The sequence below is a fragment of the Astyanax mexicanus genome, chromosome 11 (genome assembly GCF_023375975.1).
Source record: "Astyanax mexicanus isolate ESR-SI-001 chromosome 11, AstMex3_surface, whole genome shotgun sequence".
Classification (NCBI taxonomy): Eukaryota; Metazoa; Chordata; class Actinopteri; order Characiformes; family Acestrorhamphidae; genus Astyanax; species Astyanax mexicanus.
The window spans coordinates 35,010,190-35,026,323 of record NC_064418.1 but is presented as its reverse complement, the minus strand read 5'-3'; the positions used below and the strand labels follow the sequence as shown (position 1 = coordinate 35,026,323).

Genomic DNA, 16,134 nt, shown 5'->3' with positions numbered 1-16,134 from the left:
AACACAACCAATACGTGAGTAGGGACACCAATAAAATATGCAGGGCAGAGGGGATTATTTACAAATCGCAAGGCTACAGAGTGATTCAATATGGTAAACCATATGGGTACAATTTCTAGGACCATTTGTGGGAATCTGTAACCCGGCACTTTGTGATTAATCCTGGTCCTGGGAAACCCTCTGCCCTACACATTTTATTGGTGGTGTTGTGTATCTACATGGAACCTGATCTAAACAATGTCCATAACCCACACAGAGCTTGAGAGTATGCTATTAAAATCACTGCGAAGGTCAGGATAATTTTGGTATCCTATTGGCAACTTTAATATCTTGGCACATGTGTGCGACTGTGGTCTTCTTTGGAAGTCGGATGTCTCAATAAACTCCACAGTAATCGGCCCATCAATCAAATTGGAACCAGTACAAAAACGGAGGAATAGTTGAAGTGTATGCAAATCAAGTTCACTTATGTATCTCTTTAGATATCGGGCTACTAATGATTGGGATGCATTCATTTCTTCTGGGAAGAAAAGGAGATCCTTCACTGCCTTTCCTGTTGGAATTTTCTTCTTTAGGATACCGTCCAGAGCATCTGGTGGAACATCATTTGCTAGCTCTTCTACAATTGGACGCCAACACTCAATAATGTACATTGGTGCCTGTATAAGGGCCTTGTGTCCCATTTGTGATAGCAGTGGGACCAAATTTTCTTTGGTAGGAACCTGGTGACACTCATGGGCCTCAAGGGCATCTAACAAAGCATCATTTTCGACAGACTCAAAGTCTTTTAAAGCATTGAGAAGGATCTCTCTTTCTTGTGCAGAGACATACTGCAAAAATGCATCCTTTAGGCTACTTGCACTTGTGCCATACAGAACTACTTCTAGGAATGGAGCGGCCAGTTGTACAGGGAAGTAGCGTGCTTGAAACCATCCTACTACAAAAATTCTGCCAATTGCCTGCCACTCGTCACACTGATAGTCATGCCTAATAAGGGGAACTTTCACATCCATGCCCAAAGTGCATCTCTCATAAAATTCTGTCCAAAATTCTGTTAAGCAATCCCTTAAAACACCACTTCCTTCCCCTTCTTCAAGTTTTCCATTTGGAAGACGCATCTTAATGGAGACCTTGGAGTGTAGAATGGCTGGATTTTTGAAAGCATTAATCAGGTCAAGGAGACAATGTCCTCGACGAATGATTAGGGTTTCAGCTGCAGGTTCAGGATAATCAGGTACCAGTTGTTCTGAGTAAAGAAAAGACAAGGCTGGGTTTGACTAAATTTTACACACAGAGGCACTATAGGGTTAACCCATGATGTGTTTACAATGTACTTGTATACATGTTTCTTCCACAGAATGTCTTTTTGTTCTTGTGTTTAAATTATCCTTTAATGGTCACTTGCTTTAATTTAAAAGAATGGACAACTGTCCCTGCTTCATTCTTTTTATAAATATTTTGTGACCATGTTTCCTATTACCCAAACAATCTACTTTTATCATACTTTATTGTGGTCTATCCACTGTATATATACTCTGTTGAAATGGATAGTTCTGCTACTTTTCAGATTTTAACATCACAAGTAACAAAGCAGAGATGGGTTTCCCAAATCACTCATAATACTTCATAACATTTCATAACCTTGTACTTAAGAACATTCTTAACATTACAAGTGTTTGCTGAAACCCTAACATAGTCCTTCATCTCATTAGTGATTTAAGAGCTCTCTAGGCACATATGCAACTTACTAAGGATTACTTAAACGATACAGGTTGCTGCCTTTTCGTTTCACATAAAAACATACTGTTTCTATTAATGGCATCTTTATATATTCAACTGTTTTTCATCCAGGCTTAAACATTAGAATGATAGAATCAATCTGACCATACTAAAAATACACTGAAAAAAGATAAAGGGAACACTTAAGCAACACAGTATAACTCCAAGTAAATCAAACTCCTGTGAAATCAAACTGTCCGCATAGCAAGCTACACAAATGTGCATGTATCTGCACAAACAGTTAGAAACCAACTCCATGAGGGTGGACGTGCACAGATGGAGGTTATGCTCACAACCCAACACTGTGCAGGGCGATTGGCATTTTCCAGAGAACACCAGGATTGACAAATATGCAATTGGCGGCCTGTGCTCTTCACAGATGAGAGCAGGTTCACACTGAGCACATGACAGACGTGACAGAGTCTGGAGACGCCGTGGAGAGCGGTCTGCTGCCTGCAACATCCTTCAGCATGACCGGTTTGGCAGTGGGTCAGTAATGGTGTGGGGTGGCATTTCTTTGGAGGGCCGCACAGCCCTCTATGTGATCTCCAGAGGTATCCTGATGAGATCATCAGACCCATTGTGAGACCATATGCTGGTGCAGTGGGTCCTGGGTTCCTCCTAATGCAGGACAATGCTAGACCTCATGTGGCTGAAGTGTGTCAGTGTGGCCCCGCCCGTTCCCTAGACCTGAATCCAATCCAGCACATCTGGGACATCATGTCTCGTTACATCCAACAACGTAGCACTGCACCACAGACTGTCCAGGAGTTGGCAGATGCTTTAGTCCAGGTCAGGAGATCATCCGCCGCCTCATCAGGAGCATGCCCAGGCATTTTAGGGAAATTGGATCAGCCTGTAGTGTGTTTTTCCACTTTTATTTTGTGTGTGACTCCAAATCCAGGCCTTTATTTGTTAATAAATATGATTTCCATAGATGATTTTTGTGTGATTTTGTTGTCAGCACATTCAACTTTGTACAGAACAAAGTATTCAATGAGAATATTTCATTCATTCAGATCTAGGATGTGTTATTTAAGTGTTCCCTTTTTTTTTGAGCAGTGTATTTAGTTTTGACATAGTAACCCATTCATGTCAACTGATCATCAATATTTGCGTTTGCATCATGGTGAAAATGTTCTGGAATGGACTCAAAACCATGAGCATGGTAGTGTGGGAATAGTGGACCTGACTACCCAGGGCCCGAGTAGGGGGCACATGAAAATCCAGATTTTTTTCCCGCTCACGTTCCTTGTGTATGTTCATGGATAGGGGCCCACGGACATTGACAGTAATCTAGACAGAAGCGGAGTTATTTATACAGAAATAAATCCTCTTTCCCCATGCTGGACTATGGTGATGTTATCTATAAAAATGCCCAGTTCCCTCAAATTACTGGACCCAGCACATCACTCTGCCCTTACTGCCATTACTGGGAACCCATATAGAACTCACCATTGAAAGCTGTAGGTAAAAAGATATGCTTTATAGACTTGAAATGCAACATAATTTCAAGAGCTTTTTTCTTCTGTTTTTAGTATCAGTAATTTAAATATCTGCTACTTATTTTAACTATTTATTTGCAACGTGTATGTAAATAGTTGGCTTTGTTTTTAAAGTAAAAAGGGTATTGTGAAATGCTTGTAATTTTATGAATGTTCTTGAGCAGGCTACTGTCGCAAACATTTCGGAATGTGGTGGAAGCCCTTAAAGTATCATTTTCATACAAGACAAAAAAGTTCACAGTACTCACCTGGCGTATGTAGCAGCTCAGTCATTGTAAGTTCTGGAGTTCCAAGAACATGAACAGGATGCAGCACTGTAGTGTCCAAAGCAGCTAGATAATGCAAAAAAAAAAGGTCTCAATAACCATATTTCTCAGTGCAATTTGACAATACCCTTCATGTACCCCTCCACCATTACAAGATAAAAACTAAGGCTGTCAGTTAACCAGATTAATTTAAATGAATTAATAACAGAAAAATAAATACGCTACAAAATAATGCTGATTATTGGCCTTTCTTGATGCCCTTTGACCCAGCGCATCCTTAACCATTCTGGACACTATGTTGTGACAGAGGCACAATGTAAAAGGGCTCCACAGGGGGCAATACTCACCCCTTTTTCTGACATCATTTCATCATTCAGTACAATTCAGAAATACCTCAATTTAATATTTTACTGCAATTGGAAGAAACTGTTAATAAATAACTTATTTGGAGTTATAATTGTGATTTAAAGATGTCTGGAATAAAAAGATGTGGAATTATAAGTGCATGCCTGTTATTCATTCATAAATTTACTTCTCTGATAAAAAATATTTTTAATTGTGCAATTTAAAATTCTTTTACAGCAAAATGTGATATGTGAATAATTTAAACTAGTAAATTACTGAGTATGTGATTAAGTCAATTATTTTTCTAATTGCCTGACAGAACTAATACAAAAAAAAATAATGAAACAGCTTTAAATGAGAGTCTTTACAGTTGTTAAATGTGTCATACTGCCACCATCAAAACTAAAATTTAAACTCCTGAAGAAAACTGATTTTCTATTAATTAAATTGCTGTACCTGCATAGTGCACATAGTAACAAATATCTAGTAACAATATCTAATAGCAACCAAAATGGGCACAGCTTCTGTCATCATGTATGTACCAGTGGTGTGCAGTGAGGCCCTTCTAACCCTTCAGAGAAGGGGTGACAAAAAGTGCATGTAAATAATGACATATTTTTTTTCAGGAAGTATATAATATAATTATTGTAAGTGTAAGCATTTATTTGATAAATTAACTAAAATAAAAAACAGCAAATAATTCAAAGCATTAGTTTTTCAGTTGCTACAGGACTCTTATCTGACTGACTGATTGGTACTGACCAATCAAAAATGCTTTTAAAAATGGCTTCTGCTCAGGTGCCTGTGTGGACCCTTCTCCTGATTTTGAGAAGGGTGTAGTAAAAGTCATAGGACAATCTAACCAATCAGATTCATGATTTTCACTCAGGGGGCCATGGCTGTCTAACCCCTTCTCTGTGCTTGGATGAAGGGGTTACGCTATGTACATTAATTAGTCATAAAGCGCATGCTGGAATAATTAAATATTTAGCTAACTATCATGGAAATGAGATAGATATTGTGTCATATTATATTAAAAAGCATTTTTAAAGGCTGCACTTTAACGTGAAAATAAGTAATAGGCTGCCTGACTGGTGAGTTTTATGTGTACTTAATGTTTTGGTTGCTCTGGCGTCCTGTAGGCATACAAATGAGTGATATTTGTTGAACGCCTGTACTTGTACAAAAATTAAGCATTGATTGCAGGGTCTATTGTATACTTTTGTGGTTTGTAGCTGTATTTGAGGGCTGTTTATGTGAATTAAGTTCATATAACTCAGTCAAGACAGAGAATATGTAGTTATTGTAGTATTCATTAATGGTTGGGGGGGATGGGGGCGTGGGCAGGGCAGGGCAGGGCGGGTGGTTACAGAAGGGGTACCCACTATATTCACTGCACGCCACAGGTATGTACCATCCTGCACACTGGTAGCAGCCACATTGCTTCCAATTTTGCACAGCAATATTAATGTACAGCTAATGTATTCACCTTGCACCAATGGCTCCTGGATCCTAATGACATCTGGTATTGCAGACACATGAACTAGATTCATCACTGTGGTGTTTGAAGCATCTAGATAATACAGTCCAATACAAATAGATTCCAATAACCAACACAGCTTGCATTGCTGCAAGGGTGTCATTGTGTCATACAGTAGAATATTAACACTCAATCATTTTTACCTTGCAGTTGTGGCTCCTGAATCATTGTGACTTCTGACATTGCAGGAACATGGTCACCTACGAAAATATGTATTATAGAATACATAGAAGTCCAACATGTGTGTGAATAGCACATCTATTATAAAATAAAATACAGACAAAAAGGTAGTCTGCATTTAAGCTTTTTGAAAAACACTTCAAAAGAAACAATTACAGGGAATGGGCTATAATTACCTGTAAATCCTACCAATTAATCAATGCTTTCTTATCAAGGAAACAAGGTATAAACAGAAAAATCTCTTCCCCATTGAGCATAGATGTTTTATTTTGAGCACCATTTAAAGGATATTAAATCCCTTGTGCAAAAAACAGTTGTGACCAAATATAAATGTTCACTACTAATACAAAGTAATGTTTAATAGATGAATCTGCTTCTGCTAAATGGCAAAATAATAATTTTAATTCCTTAAGTATGTAAAAAATGAATAATTGTCATAGATAAAAGTATACTTGAGAAGAAAGCTTATAAAAGTGAAGATTTTAGTCTACATGAATGTTTTTCCCAACAGAATTTCGCAGTTTGTTATGGGCAACAGCCAAGAAATTTTTCTGTAAATATCTGCAAATTTGCAATATTGCACTGACGAACATAAAAATTTAATGTGGAGACATTCTGATGAATCACAAGGTGTACTAACCTGGCTGGTTCACTTCAAGTTCTGGCATTATAGGAACAGGGTCCACTATTAAAAGAGAGATAATACAATTCTAGTACCAAAATTAAAATAATGTTTTAAAAAAAAGTTTCAAAATAGTTTTCAAATAGTCCACAGTTGTACTCACCTGGCATCTGTGACTGGAAGACTTCAAGTTCTAGTATAACAGGAACAGTGGCCACTATGATAAAGATACAAAAAAAAAAATAAATACTAGCGCCAAAACTGAAGTACATCAAAAAATAATAATGGTTCACAGCTGTACTCACTTGGCATCTGTGGTTGGTTTATTTCATGGCCTTGTATTACAGGAACAGGACCCTCTGTGAGTAGATAATGATATATGATATCAGATATATGTTTGATGAGCACCAAGATATGTGCATTTACAGACATTTAACATGACCAATAACAACTGTACTCACCTGACGTCTGTGACAGGATTATCTGGAGTTCTGGGACTGTAGGAGGCTCAACTGGAGTTTCACATGGTATGGTGTCATCTAATGATACACCATCATTCTCGCCTGCTCCAAAAATTACTTCCAGATCAAGATCTTCCTCACATCCATCACCAATTTGTTGTTCATCTTCACTGCCTGTAAGGTCAACGGTTGGCTGGGAATGTTGGTCTTCTGGGTCTTCAGTGGGTGTATCTCTCCTTACTTTTGTACAGAGATACAGTCTCAGCAGCCTTACTCCACTTTTCTCATATAACTGAATGACAGTATCTGAGCTGTTGACCTCAATTTGAGATGATTGTATTTCTGTGATGAAGGAAGCCAGCTTTTTCTTCTTGGACACCCCATTCGGGAAAAACAAACTCTCAGCACGTTCTCTAATTTCTTCCACAGTTGTCCCTTTGTCTACTGTGAGCTGTCTTGTCCCACCACCATTTATTGATTTTACTTGCTTGTATCTTTGATCTTTTGCATCAAAATCCATCCATCCAACTTCTATTCGTCTTTGCTGCTTTTGTGCACTTTTATTACCCGTCCAGAGATTTCTTTTTTTGCTGGATGGAGTGCCAGTGTCTTCATCTCTTGGGGACAGTCTACGTCGCAACCGTGCTAAAATAGACTCCTTTCTGAGTTTGGGGTCAACTGACGTGTCTGTTTGTCGACAGAATGCAACAACAGACACTCTGTCTCCAGCTTTTGGAAAGTATTTTGCAAGGTCTTTGTCAGCCATCAAAGGGATTACAGACGTATCGATCTACAGGAGAAAAAAAAACACACACACACAACAATATACCTCTTAGACCTTGACCACAGTAGTAAAATATACTCTGGACAACCAATAAAGTGACATTCAAACAGCCTGTCTAAGGCCCAGTCCCATTTCTCCCCTTTGCCCTACCCCTCAGTTTTGCACGTTCACCCCAATGGGTAGGGTGTTCCAATTCTTGTTAGGCTCAAGGGGTAGGGTGAAGTGTAAGGGATATATAGCCCGACAAAAAGAGATTTTTCTGAGGTACACTTCAAAGAGCTAGGAGAAATTGGCAAGTGTTACTTAGGATAACTGTTATATTACCATAATCTAATGCAGGGGTATTTAATTAGAATTCAGTGCCTTCCAGTTTTCCAAAAAATTTTGTCAGGCCGAAGTCTGGACCGTTGTCATTTTTAACTTGTGTTATGATTCAGAGCTATATCCTGTATACTGAAGAAGCCTAGTACTTATGTCAGTGTTTTATGTCATCAACAAATCAAATAAAAAATTATATTTAGTATATTTTAACAATATTTATTGTTTTAAATAGGCCTGTCACCAGTGTTTGGAATAACGGCGTTATAAGTAACGGCGTTAGGTAACGACGTCATTTTGTCAGTAACGGGATAAAATAATTAATTACTTTTCCTGTCGTTACAACGTCGTTACCGTTACTGGTGATTAAAAGCGGTGCGTTACTATATATTGATATACTAACAGTAATCGGAGCGGAACCCTGCACAGGCTAGTGAGGAGTAACAGGTGTTACACCAAGAACTGTGACCTTTAGAGATCTGTGACTCCAGGTGTAAACAGGTAACAGTTCTCGGTGTAACACCTGTTTAACTTAACCTCTTAATACACCCTGGCCCGCCGGCGTTACTACAGGACACCCCTCACACACAAACAGAGCATATCAGCGCGTACCTCAGAGTCCGGGCTTCAGAACCCCTCCAAACATCAGAACATCCATCAGTCCAGTCTCCAGTAATCCTCATTATATACGAAAAAATATTATAACGTTAAACTTTAACGGTTTATTTTAGGAGTTTCGCTTTGTTCTACAGCGATAAACTGCTTCAGCCGGAGAAAAAAAAAATTGGTCTGGGCTCGGCCAATCAGGTGGCGAGTTATGCGGGACAGAGGTGGTAGCCAATCAGAGCCAATGTTTTTACACGTGTGCCGAAGCACACCAGTGACACTCCACACAAACGGAGAAGAGACAGAAATGCCGAATCAGGAGTAAGATAATTTAATTTAATAGATGTAAAGCACTTTATATAGTGTAACTGTTTACTTTTGCTTTATTTTTTTTTTTTATACAAAATTTTGTTTTTTTTAAGGATTTTATTTTGCTCTGCTCTGATGTGCAATAAATATAAAAAGTTATGTACAAACACTTTTCTGATCTACTCATTTCAACTGACTGTGAAAACTGTTTTTTTTTTTTTAAATCCTTATTCTTTTTTTTTTAACAGTAACGCAAATAGTTACTTTCCCTGGTAACGAGTTACTTTTATTATAGAGTAATTCAGTTACTAAATCAGTTACTTTTTTTAACAAGTAGTGAGAAACTATAACTAATTACTTTTTTTAAGTAACGTTCCCAACACTGCCTGTCACAATAATTACATTATCGACTTATCATACAATAAATGGAAATACCCTCAATAATTTAACTTATCGAGTCTATTACTGTAAATCTGGATGTCAACTTTGATTAAAAATGCTATATTTATTCTATTTTATTTTAATTATATTAGATTAATGCCTGCCTGTCATGATAATTACATGAATGATAAATCATACAATTTAAGGAGAAATGTTTGCTGAACTTGGCCAAAATATCAGCTTTGTTTAAAAACAGCAGTTGTTTTTTTTAAATATATTATTACTGTTAGTATGTTTTATAAATATAGTACTTTAATTTCTTTTTCTGGTGCGCACCATCTGAATCAGCCTTTCTCGCTTTATTCTCCTGCAGCTTCTTACTGTGTACTAGTAGAGTGTGCTCCGCTCTCCCGCATCTGCACAGATCTGGGGTGCGTTTCCCGTACAACGACGGAGCCTAGCATTGAACTAACGTGGTACGATGCATCGTTCAACTAACCAACATCTGAAGTACGACCGTTTCCCGAAACCACCGTACTTTGTTAGTACAACAGAAGTCTGAACTATGTTGGCTTGAACGACAGTGGCCATAATTATTAATTGTAACATACAGTGTTACTTTTAAAAACCACACACATTTGCAATTACAATATTTTTTTACATTAAAAATGTATATACATCACCATACTGAGTGAGTCTTATTCATATTAGACCTGAGACTTGTTTTACTCAGTGGCTCAGCAGAGTAAGCACTTGCGACGGTGCAGCGGCCGGTGTTCCTAGCATTGAACTAACGTGGCACGATGCATCGTTAAACTAACTAAGATCTGAAGTACGAAACCATCGTACTTTGTTGGTACCACAGTCTGAACTATGTTGGTTTGAACCACCGTGGTCTTAACTAAGGTGTTAACAGACATGTTCGACCATACTTTCCCAGCAGGAAACAGGCAAAACTCACAATCTTTAAAATGTTATGCCACAAATATGTTACTAATGTATCATTTAGGCTATTTATATTGTAATTATGCCCACAACATAAACGGACAACAATACAATTAATAAAATAACAATGAACTGCAAGTAAAATCTACACAATAATTATATATTAATTATTATTTGTAACAGACAGTGTTACTTAAAAAAACATACACATATTTGCTATTGCAATTTTTTTTAAATAAAATATACACATCACCATTCTGAATGAGTTTTATTAATATGAGACCTGAGAAATGTGTGTTACTCAGTGGTTCAGCAGAGCACCTACGACGGTGGAGCGGGCGGTGTTCTGTCGAATTGTGCAACCCATCGAGATGTGCTACTCAACACATTTTTTATTTATTTATTATTTTTTTATGGTAATTCTGTTCTTCTTGGGTGCATTAAACAACCAAAAACCCCTTGCCATTATTTGTCTCAGTATTAGAACTGCGTAAATGACAGCTGATAATAATTAACGTAATAATAAGTGAGCAATGAAAATATATACGGGTTATAATCCCCCCTAATAACTCTAAACTGTCTCCTGATGTTTTGATTCAGGCTGTTCAAATATCCTACCGAAAGCATGTTTAAATATGGGGCTTTTTCTAGCAATTTTAAGTTTAAATATGCACAAGGGTAGCACGGTTTGACAGGGTAGCAAAACTCGTCAGAACACCGGATGGAAGCCTAGTTCGAATCACAGTCGTGGCATACATATTTCTACTTAATTCCTGTGATATATATTATTTAACAAAGATATCATTTGTTTAGGTCTAGAGACTCACATGTTGTAATGGGTAAATGATACATTTTCTTTATTCACACTCTGCCTGGCCCTGTTACCTCCAGAGGAGTAATTAGCTAATTCAAAACACCTGCTTATTACATGTCTCTATATTTTTCACTTTTATTTTAAGACACATTTTACTTAGTTTTTTCTTGTTATGAATATATTATTAAAAGACACATTTTTGCCTACTGTATGGATACATTTGTTTCCTGGTTACAAACAATGTAAATATACCCTCAAAGGTCCTTAAGGTACAGGTGTTTACGTTAAAGCCATTTTAGAGTATCATCCCAGTGACAGTTTGGTACCCTTATTCAGAGAGTGCACATAGCACATTGCTTAAAAAAATACATAAAATTCATAAACGTTCACAGCACAAGTTATCTTTACTCAAGAGATGCCTGCTTGAATAATTGACATACATCTTTCCAAGACTGTACAATACATTTTAGCTAAAGAGCACTTCAATGCACTTTGTTCACTACACTGAATTCATGTTTGCCAAATAAAGCTAAATGTTAAAGACATACATTAAAAATGGGCTTTATCTTACATTTTCAAAATACATTTGAGTACTAAATTTGATTATTTTCCCTGGGCGCACATGGGTAAAAGTGAAGTGGCTCAATAAATGTAATAAACATAAACATTAAAAAAATTATTAGGTACACTTGACATCTTAAATCCTCGTGCAGCAATATTAATGTGATTTATCAGCATTTTGACTCCTACCGTCCATCGTCTGCTCTAATCACCAGGAACTAAACTCCTAACGACAGGTCTAGAGCTGTAGTTGGAACGACGCAGCTGAACCAGGATAGTTGCGAACATTCGCTGGAACTTGGGTCGCACTATGTAAATTACTAACGTGGTTACCTCCATAGTTCCAGTTAAGCTTTTGGGAAACACCTGCGTCGCAGCTGCATCGTCCAGACTATGTAAGTTGCTAACGTACTTAGCAACGCTTTTGGGAAACGGACCCCTGATTGGCTGAGGAGAGCGTTTGGTGATCTTACAACACACATGATTAGTATGTGAGTTTACTGCGCTGCAAAGCACGTAAACCGTAAAGACAATAAAAGTTCCGCCGCTTTAAATGAACACGGTCAGAATGAAATCCTTGTCTGTACTTTATCGGTTTGGGTCTGCATTGGACAACGTCTGGGTTCTGACCCGGGCCGCGGTCAACCTATTACTGACCTCTGAAAATGTGTAGCTTCAATGTTTATGGCCATTTTATTCAAAACCAGTGTTGGGAACCTTACTTTAAAAAAGTAATTAGTTATAGTTACTCACTACTTGTTAAAAAAAGTAACTGAGTTAGTAACTGAATTACTCTATAATAAAAGTAACTCGTTACCAGGGAAAGTAACTATTTGCGTTACAGTAAAAAAAAGTGAAAAAGCATTTTTACAGTCAGTTGAAATAAGTAGATCAGAAAGGTGTTTGTACATAACTTTTTTATATTTATTGCACATCAGAACAGAGCAGAATAAAATCCTTTAAAAAAAAAAAATTGTATTAAAAAATAAATAAAGCAAAAGTAAACAGTTACAGAGAGTGTCACTGGTGTGCTTCGGCACACGTGTAAAAACACTGATTGGCTACCACCTCTGTCCCGCATAACTCGCCACCTGATTGGCTGAGCCCAGACCTTTTTTTCTCTGGCTGAAGCCCATGTTTATCGTTCTAGAACAAAGCGAAACTCCTAAAATAAACCGTTAAAGTTTATAATATTTCTTTTCTAAAAGCACTGCTCGGATATGAGGATTACTGGAGACTGGACTGATGGATGTTGTGATGTTTGGAGGGGTTCTGAAGCCCGGACTCTGAGGTACGCGCTGATATGCTCTGTTTGTGTGTGAGGGGTGTCCTGTAGTAACCCCAGGCGGATCAAAGAGCGTGTTCACAGACCGAACCGTCTAACAGCTCTAATTCAGCTCTAATTCAGGAACCGTACATCCGACAGTAAAACGGGTTGCAGCTCCGTAATCCTGAGAGTCAGCAGGCTGTCATTGATATATTGAGCCTATAATTATTCATAAACACAGACAGATATTAATTATGATATTTTTCTGGCCCGCCAGCGGCCAGGGCGTGTTAAGAGGTTAAGTTAAACGGGTGTTACACCGAGAACTGTTACATGTTTAGACCTGGAGTCACAGATCTCTATAGGTCACAGTTCTTGGTGAAACACCTGTTACTCCTCACTAGCTTGGGCAGGGGTCCGCTCGGATTACTGTTAGTATATCAATATATAATAACTCACCGCTTTTAATCACAGTAACGTCAACGGCGTTGTAACGACAGGAAAAGTAATTAATTATTTTATTCCGTTACTGACAAAATGACGTCGTTACCTAACGCCGTTACTTATAACGCCGTTATTCCCAACACTGTTCATAACAAACATAAAGAAATCGCTAGTAGCACGTCTTGGTAGGTAGGTAGCTAGCTAAACATCCCATTTCACCTTATATAGTGCAACAAAAAAGCTTAGCTCCCCATCACAGACGAATTAAGGGTAGGACAATACTAATTTAACTGCTGCATTACCTGATCCTCCTTTTAAAGATATGCACTAAATTTAGGATATGAACTAAAGCCCTGTAGTTAGGTCACTAAACTCCACTGCTATCACATCAGCCCGGCAGGGTCGCCTACAGGTTCTTAACCCTCCTGTTTTGTTCTGGGTCAGATTGACCCAGAATATCTAGGAAAAGCAGTTAAAAGTATTTTCAGTATGAATCTTCTTCTGCTTGTCTTAATTAGTGTAATCAACATATAATATGGAAATGGTTAATCTCAAACATTTGAAACCACCCCCTGCAAAATTGCAGTGTTGTGTAAAACTATTGTGCTTTATATATTGGTCACTCAAAAGTAATAAAGTAGTGAAACATTAAAAAGTTTGAACATATATTTTTAAATGATAAATAAGTGAATATACAGAGGTAAGGAACACCATTGCACTAAATATTGATAGAATAATTAGTAATGGAGTTATTAATAAAACATTCACACTGCTTGTTAGGATTTTTTTTTTGTTTGTTTCTTTTGGATAATTGAACATGCACCGGGTTAAACTGAGCTGGGAACACCATTGCTGTTCCTGAGAAATTCACATAACAGGAGGGTTAAATAGTTGTCCCAATTCTTAGGGAGAGGGTTCCTTTGAAAAACAAAGGGGGTACAAAAGAGAAATGGTATTTACTTTGAAACTACTGACCTTTTCTTTCTCAAGTTGTTGTATGCATTCCTCTTCAATGTTTCTTTTTCTTAAGAAGCTCTTCAGTTCTTCATCCATTCTATAAACACAAGTAGACTGTTACTGCCAAAATAAAATATCCAATACATTACCATTGTTTACTGATACTGATATGGTTTCAGTAACTGTTTGCACACAACATTCATTGAAAGATTACAGGAAGCACACTTTTCTGCACATTTTGTAATTTTTTTAAAGAAAGCTGGTATTGCCATACTTTTTTTTAGGTGTCAGCAAAAAACAGATTTTTCAACAAACAGTATTTTACAAATAATTTAAGAGAAGTGCAGTTTTATATGTTTGTGAATATCTGGAAGAAAAACGTTGGTAAAAAAAGAAAAAAAGCTGGTTAGAAGTCAGCAAGAAATGCTGACTTGATATGCTGTTGTCTACACTGTCTCACATAGATGGCAGTGTAGTTTTGAAGGTCTTTGTATACCTGTCCTAGTACTGCCAGTAATAGTTTTTAGCTGTGTTGTCATTAGCTGTTAGCATTTTCTACCAATAAAATGGAATGCTAAATTACTAAACTTCACATTGTTGCTTTCCTGCCTCAGGCTCCTTGTGTCCTTCTTTGAAATAAAAGCCTGCGTCCCAAAACATTTGCAATTAATAGGGGTGAAAACTTGTTTATTAAAACAATATAAAACATGAATATTTTCTATTCTGTATTTCAGATATATGAAAATAATTAACCCAAAATATGACATTTAATCGAATAAAGAAAGTTAATACTGTAAGATTTATGCCCGGCATGGTCAAGTATTATCAAATTTAAATAAAACATGCTGATGAAATGGGTAACCAGCTAGCTTGCCAGTATAGGGTATGTTTTTACCTGGCTGGCCAGCTTTTTAACTACATAGACCATCTAAACCAGTTAGCAAAAGTGGATAGTTAAGCGTCAAAATACAGAACTTACCTTGAAATTAGGGTTAACTTGAACGCTAACCGTCTTTGTGGACAAATAGGAATTATATATTCGCTAGCTAGCTAATGAAATTCACAATTGGAAGCATTTGGCTTCTGGCTAGCCACAAGTTTCTAGCAAACGCTACCTGATGTGGGGCTCGGCTCGGCTCGAGCTTGAACCTTCTCAAACCACGAGCGGACGCCAGTTGGTCACAAAACACTCAGCACAGCATAAACATAAAATATGAGCAGGCGTGCTTCAAAGCATTTGATAAAATAAACGTCTTTAACTTACTTTCATCATTGTATGTTGCCCGGTCTGGAGAGAACAACGCCTGTGTTGCGAATGAACTGGAAAAAAAAGGCTGGGGGAACTTTTTTATTTTTGCATGCTTTCAAATCGTGAGCACGAACTGAAAAATCGTTCACTCGAATTAAAGTAAATCGTGAGCACGATTTAAATAAAACGTGAGCACGAATAGCAAAACGTGAGCACGATTTAGAGAAAACGTGAGCACGAATAGCAAAACGTGAGCACGATTTAAAGAAAACGTGAGCACGAATAGCAAATCGTGAGCACGATTTAATTATTTTTTTTATCCACGGCCCCTCCGGGGCTCCGTAGTTGCTTTTTGAATGTATTTAAACAAACAATCTTCATCTCCGTCTGCAACTTCCATGATACTCAAGGGTTCATGAGAAAATAAAAATAATATATGCAAATTACTATATGTCTTCATGCTTTAATTTCTACATCTACACTCTAGCTTTAGCTGTTAACTAGATGCTGACAAATACAGAAAAATCATATAAACTAAAAATCCAGTACAGACTAAAATAATTTTCCTATTTATTTTTTTTTATTTGTAACTGTACTGATTGTACAGTTCATTAAAGCCTAACATTAACTGTTTATATCTGTAGTCAGTTACTGTTCAAATAAATGTGTAAAGTGCTATTCTAAAAAGGTGGGCAGTGCAACTAACAGAGATTATAGATAATAAAACGTTTAAGCAGATGGTCACAAACGTACTTAATTTTTCTAGTGTAGTATAAGTGAAATATAGAATTTGTTCCCATA

General features: G+C 37.3%; 1 protein-coding gene across 2 annotated transcripts; it reads right to left on the bottom strand.

Annotated features, from left to right (window-relative positions):
* Positions 1-20: 20 nt before the first annotated feature.
* On the bottom strand, positions 21-15,671 carry LOC103025983 (uncharacterized). 2 transcript variants are annotated; one of them, XM_049485139.1, is made up of 10 exons: positions 15,349-15,671; positions 14,103-14,181; positions 6,699-7,488; positions 6,543-6,596; positions 6,401-6,454; positions 6,256-6,300; positions 5,579-5,635; positions 5,385-5,468; positions 3,533-3,616; positions 21-1,246 (listed from the first exon to the last, which is right to left on the bottom strand). In XM_049485139.1, exons 2-10 carry the CDS (start codon positions 14,178-14,180, stop codon positions 231-233), a joined length of 2,262 nt encoding a protein of 753 aa, XP_049341096.1. In that variant the 5' UTR covers position 14,181; positions 15,349-15,671; the 3' UTR covers positions 21-230. The 2 variants fall into 2 exon arrangements, with proteins under 2 accessions (XP_049341096.1, XP_049341097.1); XM_049485140.1 differs by lacking the exon at positions 5,385-5,468 and having other exon boundaries at positions 14,103-15,671.
* Between the last annotated feature and the right edge of the window lie 463 nt (positions 15,672-16,134).